This window comes from Cucumis melo, chromosome 3 (genome assembly GCF_025177605.1).
Source record: "Cucumis melo cultivar AY chromosome 3, USDA_Cmelo_AY_1.0, whole genome shotgun sequence".
Classification (NCBI taxonomy): Eukaryota; Viridiplantae; Streptophyta; class Magnoliopsida; order Cucurbitales; family Cucurbitaceae; genus Cucumis; species Cucumis melo.
Genome location: NC_066859.1, coordinates 18,593,866 through 18,602,480, shown reverse-complemented (window position 1 = coordinate 18,602,480; position 8,615 = coordinate 18,593,866). Strand labels below are relative to the sequence as shown.

General features: G+C 34.3%; 1 protein-coding gene across 1 annotated transcript; it reads right to left on the bottom strand.

The window, feature by feature from the left end:
- Positions 1 to 4,663: 4,663 nt before the first annotated feature.
- Positions 4,664 to 7,980, bottom strand: LOC103501313 (ras-related protein RABC2a-like). Its single transcript, XM_008464855.3, has 6 exons — positions 7,686 to 7,980; positions 7,483 to 7,551; positions 7,076 to 7,141; positions 6,293 to 6,414; positions 5,878 to 6,006; positions 4,664 to 4,985 (listed from the first exon to the last, which is right to left on the bottom strand). Exons 1-6 carry the CDS (start codon positions 7,813 to 7,815, stop codon positions 4,875 to 4,877), a joined length of 627 nt encoding a protein of 208 aa, XP_008463077.1. The 5' UTR covers positions 7,816 to 7,980; the 3' UTR covers positions 4,664 to 4,874.
- Between the last annotated feature and the right edge of the window lie 635 nt (positions 7,981 to 8,615).

Here is an 8,615-nt window from a genome sequence, read left to right as displayed (position 1 = left end):
GTAAACCATGGTGGTGGATGCTTGATTTTTAACTTAGAAGGTGGTTAGGATTTTGCTCATTGAAGTTATGAGCACTTTGATTAGTTCTTGACAATTTGTTGAGTAATTTAAGTGGATTTTTCTTCGAGTTCTTATATGCTCATTGAATTTAAGCATTAAGATTAGATTACTCATAAGACTCGGGTCCCAAAGTTGAATGTTAGAGGTCAAAAAGAGACTTTTTTCTAGCTTTGGAGGTCGTTGGGTATTGTTTCTACATGTTTGAAACATAAATGGTTTGAGTGATCTTACGAAGTCTTTAAGTTTGACTCATGGTAATATAACGGGTATAAATCCCAAGCATCGTTGATAGTGGGGATAAAAGGGTATCTACATAAAAGATCTGCTGAATTTTAACTAAGTTAGATGCTCGTGGAGTTAAGTATCTACATATCAAGTCGAAGGTTCGTAGGTGAAAGACGCAGTCTAATCCTAAGCGCTTTAAAAATTCAAGGACCTTAGAAACATAAAATGGACTTAGGTGGCCTCATGAAGTGTAAGGTTAGTTGACTCATGTTGATATAGTGGAACTAAATCTAAAAATTATCAATAGTTGAAATAAAAGTGTATTGAAACAAAAGACCCAATGAATTTGACTTAAGTTTGGACATCCATTTTACTAAGGATCTAAATTTAAGGTTTAAAGGTCTGGAAGTGGATTTTTAGTCTAGTCTATGGAGATTCGAGAATGTAAGGACTCTAGAAATGTAAAATAACTTGAATGCTCATAATGAAGTGTTTTTAGAGATTATTGTGTTGTCTTGCTAAGCGAAGATAACTAAGAGACCTTAATCTCTATTCCAGGTCAACTTGAAATGGGGAAAGCGTATGGTCCCGAGGGATCAAGTTATTGATAGTGAGTGGCTCATGTTCAAGTCTTTTCATTATAAATCTAGTATGATTATTTCTAGTATGAAAATTTCGAGTATGATTGTTTTATAAATTATGTGTTAGAAAGGTTTTCAAATATGAATTTTGGTTTTCCATGAACTCTTGCATTGCAGAACTATGGTTGAACCCAAACTTACTAAGCAAGTTTTAAATGGCAACTGGTTTCTAAAACATTCATTGATTTATAACTAGACTTGAATGAGTTTTAAAAGTATGCATTGATGGCTAAGGATCAAAAATGATTTGAAAATGTGTTTCTAACCATGTTTGGTTTTGAACTTGAACTATATGATTTTTATGAATGATGGTGATTACCCTAAAGGCTATGTGAATGTGTTTCTATAGCACCACTTATGGTTGTCAGAGAATTTTGAGACTAAAAGAGGCAGTAATCGGATATCCGAGAACCTGGGCCTAGGTGATGATGTGGATGGAGGATTGTGATATGGCTTCAGGCCTAGCTTAACCAATGGTGGGTAGCTCTATGTGCACATAAGAGTGGATATGGAGATTGTTATTATAGTAGGTGCTAAGTATAAGTGAGCTTCGTCTAGTTGCGTGTTTCCTTATGGATATGGATCACATGTGAGCTATTCCAGACCGTGAATTTAGTATGCTATCATGGTTGGATTGGATGGAGGTTGTTACTATGGTAGGTGCTAAGCATGTGTGATCTCCGTTTGGCTGCGTGTTTCCTTGTGAATATGGATCGCGTGTGAGCTATTCTGAGTCATGTATTAGTATGCTATTGTGGTTGGATTGGATAGAGGTTGTTACAGTAGAAGGTACTAGGTATCTATGCGCTCAAATTGGCCGCTTATTTCCTTGCGGATGTGGATCACATGTGAGCTATTCTCAGCCGTGCATTTAGTATTATACCATGTTCAGATAGAATGGAGGTTGCTATCATGACGGGTATTAAATATGGGTGAGCTAGTTTTGGTTGCATGATTCCTTGGTCATGTGTGAGCTATCTTTGGCTATATATTTAGACGCCTTGCCATGGTTGGATTGAGTATAGGTTTGTTGGTTTGATTGATGACTATGTGATAATGACGTTTTAACTATTATTTCATTATTGATGCATAATTACAGATTTTCTTTTTTAGCATGTTTTATAACTTTTAAGAAACTTGCCACTCGCTGAGTTTTCAACTTACATTTTTAATGTTTTCTCTCCCCCAGGTAACGATCAAGGATCAAGCCAACATTGAACTCCCAATCATTAATTATAAATTCTCATTATTTTTATATGTTTTTACTTCAACTTTGTATTGTATAATGGGGTGGTTAGAAGTAACGAGGGTCACGCCAAGGACATATGTTTTAAGACCCTTTTTTACTGTAATTATTTTGTAACTAGCATCTAGTTTGAATATAAATTCTAATTGAGACTGGAATTGTATGGTTGGGTGTGTGGTCGGACACACTTGATGTGATTTTGAGTTTGAGGATTGCATAGATGTCTAGAAGTGAAAATTTCACCACTTTTCAGGTTTAGCTAACCCATATTTTAGGGGAGATGCTGCTAAAATTTCTGTAGAAATTCATAATGGGTCCCATAGAAGTTGGAAAAAAAGTTGTTTTAAAAAGTGTTTTCATGCTATGATCTAGGTTAGATAGGAAAACCTAGAACTATCAGCATGCCATTCCATTGTTCACCATCTTCTTCGTGACTTAGCCACTGCCACCATCCACCTCTGTTCACCATCTGACAACATCCAATCATCGTTCACGCCCAAACGAAGTCATCGCTCCCCTCCATTCAAGTAGTCAGTCATGTCCAAGTCTGCGAAGCCAATTGCGAGTTGTTTCCTCTGTCTGCATTCCCTGTTTTTGTCAAGTCGTGTCTCTTTATGTAGCAAAGTTCCTGCATCGTTCAGCTCAGTTGCTTCGTTCGTCGGGCCGTCTACCGCACTAATCGAATCTCTATTTCTGATTTCATTTCGTCAAAGCCCCACTCGCGTCGGTCACCAGCCAACCCAAATCAACGTCTTTATCATGGCACCGTTTGTTGGTAACCCAGTCAAGTCATTTGAGCCAACTGTCCAGATCCAAGCCTTCACCAACTACATGAGCCAAGCCATTACAGACTCTTTTTTTTTTTTTAGCCATTTGGTATTTTTCTTTGGTGAGTTTTGATTGAGTTTTAAGTACAACCACCAAATATTAATTTAAAATTAATTTTTGGATTAAGTTGGATTATTTTCTTTGAAGGTCATTAGCAAATTTGAGGAAGGGTTGATTTGTGAAATTTTCCTCAAGGTTGAATTGGTTTCATTAAGTTTGAAAACTTAAGTAAATAATTGGATGATTGGTAGACAAAATTATTGATTTAATTTTGTTTACGTTTAGGATTGAATTAATTAGGAATTAGCTGTCAACCAATAAAATATTTTCTTTAGTTAATCTCAACGTAAGAAATTCTACTACTAGACCTCGAATGAAAATGAAATTTAAAACCTGCACGTATCCCTTATTATGCATTGATGTAGCTAAGATGCATAATGTGTGGTAGTTGTTGGTTGATGGATTTATGATTGTGCATGATATATCAATCACATGATATATTAATCACATGATTAAGGACTTTATTTTTAATAATTCATATCATGTTTATGATGTTGCTACATACTATGGACTGTGATGTTATGTTAACTTTGGTCATTAGGATTGATCGTACCTACATGACGGTGTCCCTCGAGATCACCACTTTTCACAGATTTATGACTGTGTGCATTCGACGGGACCACCAGTCTGTCATGCCATGTTTATGATTGATCTGACGGGATCACTTACGGCCCGATATCATTGTGTTCCTTCATATTCATCGACTGATGAGAGTGTTCCCTCGGGATCACTAGATTGCGTGCATTCCATCGGACACACGATAGTTTTGGATACCTCCTCACGAGATCCTAATGAGAAAAATTAACAGACACCTAACAGAACTAGTAGTGGGTCTCTTACTGAGTATATGTTTATACTCACTCTTTTCTATATTTAATATTTCAAACAAAGGTAAAGGTAGAAGAAAGTTGGCGAATAATAAGAAGGGTCTGTGACTTGCCATAAAGGAATTACATTTGCTTGCAGCTTTCATATTTACAATATTTTGATTTTTATTATTTTATTGGAACTTATTGGAACTCGTTAATTATTTTATGTTATTTTTTGAAAAATTTAGATTAGGTCCGAACTATGACTATGTTTATTAGCATTTTCTTAATTTGCCAAATTATGATTTATGAACGAGTATTTGAATTTATTTATTAAAGATTTAGTTCTCTTTTTTTTATGCAAAAATTATTATTTATTTTAATAGTAATAGTTGGATCATTGAGTTTTTCGAAAAATGTGCTAAAAGCACGAGAAAATAACCAATCAATTGCAGAATAAGCTCTCAGGGTTGATTTAGATGGCTAGTTTCATGAAAGGGAGTTTTTCTTCATTAATCTACACTTAAATGTAAATACAGGGGAGAGGCTGTATTTATAGCCTTTGGGGCTTTATACAATGGATTAACTAATTTATAACAAAATAACAAAAAAATTGTTATAAAAAATAACAAACTAAAAAAGTTTTGCAACTATTTTGTAACCTAACTGTTTTCTAATAGCATCCACTTCTACGATAGATGTGTAAATTTTAATAATTATTACTGTTAAAACTGAGTCAGTGGGTAATGGTTCGAAGATGGTGAGTCAAAAACTTCAGATTTTGCTCTATCTGCTGATGGAAAGTATATTTTTACTTTATTTTGCACAGAAGAAAAACATATGGCTTTACACAAAGCAAATCAATGTAATGTAATTATGAGTGAGTTTTTTTCCCTTTCAGATAGTACAAATAATAACTTACAACTGAATGGGAGAAAAGCAACAGTGTAAGAGAAGAAATACACATATACAATGATGTAATTTAGTTTTTATATGAGTTGCTTTCTAAGAGCAACAACCACCACTTTGTTGAGCTTGACCTTCCTGTTTTTGCCTTAAAATGCTCCTCTTTACTAAACTGGATCTTTCCTCCAAGAAACTGGGAACCTCCATAATCTGTACAAAAATTACATATGGGAAGTTTCTAAGTAATAGTTTCACAACTCTCAGATTCTTGGAAGCTGCCTTTCTATGAACATAATTCTAAACACGTTAGCTTGCGAAATTTTCTACGGAGCAAATAATTTGAAATCCATATCAACTCAACTAAGATGGGCGAAGGAGCAAAGAAGGAAGAGAGATATAGTATGAAAACATTAAGAAAAACTATCTTTTTAGTACTTGAGTTGCAACAATAAACGTGTTTGGTCCTAACGTTTCAAAATATACCTTTTTAGCCTCCAAATTATTAAGAGTAAGTTTTAAAAGATCCTAAGTACTTTTTTTATTATTATTTTGTTTTAAATAAAAAATAATAATTAAACATGAAGATGGAAGGAGGTTAGGAAGAGGAGAAGAGGAGAGAGATAATTTTTTAATCATTCTTTTTATTTAAAATATCATCTCAACCTTAAGAATAGTAAAAATAAATCGCACTGGGACCTTTAAAGTCTATTCTTAAAAACTCAAAAATTACAAGGGACAGAGCATCTATTTTTGAAAACTTAAGGATTAAGAGGGTAGTTTTCTTAAAAACAATAACGTTTTTATGTTTTTTCACTCATATACCCTCCTAAATATTCACAGTTGGAAAATCATACATAAAGAATTAGAAAAGCGAATCTCGTCCCCTCTATGGCTCCCCCCAGTCTAATCGCTATCATCATTGGCTACAAGTTTCATCAAACAATTATCCATTTGTATAAAAAGAAACAACAAAACGACCATTTTTAGACTCAACGTTTACAACTATTTTTCTGTCCACCACCAACATATCACATTCACAAGTAAAATGTCGTTAGTTTTCTTTTTAATGCAAGTAGATGATAACTGTTGTGTTAAAAAGTACCTTAATGGCAAGTTCTTCAAAGCATTTCTCTACATTTTCTCTGGTTTTAGCACTGCACTCAAAAAACAAAGATCCAAGCTTGTTGGCTAGTGCAATCCCATCTTCTCTGCTTACAACCCTTTCAGATTCCTGAGATTATTGCAACACGTAAAAAAGAAAAAAGTGCACTGACATTTTTCTTTTACATTTACCGTAAATCAACAGTATAGATTAATTCTACTTTCCAGATTATTGCAGGGAGGGGAAAAAACAAAACAAAACAAAATGTCATCAAATATTAAATGATCCAAAATCGTATGAGATCATCATGCAATTTTACCCAAAAATGTTAGTGTCTGATCCATCATTTTTCATCCATTATAAACGTAGGAATTCTACTTTATACATATTTATAAACTGGATTGACTGGACTTACTCTATCAACTTTGTTTCCAACGAGCATCTTGACACAGTCCTGATCTGTCAAATATAGCTCAACTTCATTTGCCCATACATCCAATAAGTTTGCAAAGGTTTCTCTCCGAGTCACATCATAAACTAAGATAAACAAGAAAACAACAATGTCAGTAAACCAAAGATAATGTTATATGAAAAAGTGCCACGCTGGAGTTCTTCACGAACTTGTGCTTTAGGATCTAAAAATGGTGAGAACTAACACATTTGACAAATAACTGTCACTCTAGAATTAAATGAGAATTTGATGTGCACTGCAATAAGAAGAGGAAGTGGAAAAGAAAGAAAAAGATACGAATGGCACATAAACAACAAAGTTCTATCCAAAAAAACCAAACAATCAGATATTTCAATTTCTAATCAAGAAACTTCACGAAAGCGTGACTGTGCAACTTCAGTGTCTTCTTCATGGATTCTAATCAAATGACTGAAAGAACTAGTTCAGAGAGAATTCAAGTTATTCAACGAAAGGAATCAATGCAGAATTTCCAATTCAGATGATTGCAAAAGAGGGTTTTAGAGCACAAGACGAAACATAACAAACTATCTTCTGCACATCCTCCTAATTCAGTGGAATTACCAGCCTCAATCAATATACTATTAGCACTTTCCAAAGAAGCTAAGTTAAGCTTCATTGTAATAATATCATTTGATATGTTTGACACATTTGATGAACACAGAAAGCTGACACTAAACCACAGAATGCATATATGTCGAAGCACAAGAGAGCTATTCGATAGCTTACCAAGAATGATCCCTTGAGCACCTCTGTAGTATGAACTAGTTAATGATCTGAACCTCTCTTGCCCAGCTGCACCATGTTACATCTTTACAAAGTCAGCCACTTTTTCTTTTGAGTAAAATTAAAGACGGTTGCAAAATTTCATGCCCACAATCTATTAAAGTATACTATTTAGTCCATCCAAAAATATCAGAATGAAATTTGATTCAACTACCTATCTATCAATATGCCGAGATCCAAAAAAAAAAATATATTTAACCCCAGATGTCCGATCGCAATATTCGTCAACTATAAAGCCAAAACAATCTTACTAAGTACATTGGACAGAAAAGATGTTATAGCCTACATTCAAAACTTCAAAAGGATCCAAAAATTAAAAGATCCATTAAAAATTGAATTAAATTCATTACCAGTATCCCAAATAGTCAACTTCAACCTCTTCCCACCAACGGTAAGTTGCTTGATCTTGAAATCCACACCTAAAGAAGACAGCAAACACAAATTCCCTCAATAAACTACTAATGTGAATTCCAAAAGAAAAAAATCAGGTAATGTTTGGGTAAACAGAAAAGGGAAGATAATAGGAGTTGAATTGGATGGAAGGAAGAAGTACCAATGGTGGGAGAGAGATCGTGGAGAGAGGCGGAAATGAAGGTGTGGAGAAGGCTGCTTTTGCCGACGGCGGAATCGCCGATGAGGAGAACCTTGAAGGAGAGATTGAGGTGAGGGGAGGGAGATCCCATGGAGAGTTGTGTAGGTCAGTGAAAATGGAGTTGAAAAAGGGGGAAATGGGAAAGGAAAGAGAAGCATATTTTATAGATGGCTATGGCGACGTGGTTTCCTTCAATGGACATTTTGATTTGGATTGAAAGGAGAATAAAGCGCCAGATTACCTCACAACAAAACGGCTGCCTGCCTCGCCAAAACGCTGTCTAAATATTACTCCAATACTTTACTTTTTTTCTCTCTCTCTCTATTATTCTTTTTATTATTATTATTCTCATCGACTAATTTTTATGAGTTGTCACGTAAGACCCCTAGCAAGTACATAAACAATAGTAAAAATAACAGAAAAAGAAACAACAGGAACATATAGGAGTTGGTAACTGAGTTTGGTAATACAATACCTACATCAGGGGACAATGTGCCCAAGAAAGATAAACACTAATATAATATAATTGAGTCAAACAATTACTCTTATAATTATATTTGTATACAAGGGGTGTTCAAAAGACGGTTAAAAACCGAACTGCAATTGAATCAAAATCGAATGCATGTGGTTCGGTTCAGTTTCATTTAAATTGAAACCGCTTCTTATGTGGTTTGGTTTGGTTTAAGAAAATATTATATATACAAATAATTAAATAATTATATATATATATATATATATATATATATATATAACATAATTAAAAGTAGAACCTTTCATCCCGATGGCACTCGGTGCCACTAAGGCCTGAGATCCAATAACTAAAGGTGGAATAATACTTGTGCATTTTGATTTTGATTCTAATATTTACACATAAGCAGTTCGGTTTCAATT

Excerpts from the sequence above, each read along its gene's own strand:
- LOC103501313 (XM_008464855.3), bottom strand. The coding sequence starts at position 7,815 with ATGGGATCTCCCTCCCCTCACCTCAATCTCTCCTTCAAGGTTCTCCTC. Across the intron at positions 7,552-7,685 it reads CGATCTCTCTCCCACCATTG|GTGTGGATTTCAAGATCAAG; the intron begins GTACTTCTTCCT and ends TGTCTTCTTTAG. Across the intron at positions 6,007-6,292 it reads TTGGAAACAAAGTTGATAGA|GAATCTGAAAGGGTTGTAAG; the intron begins GTAAGTCCAGTC and ends CAATAATCTCAG.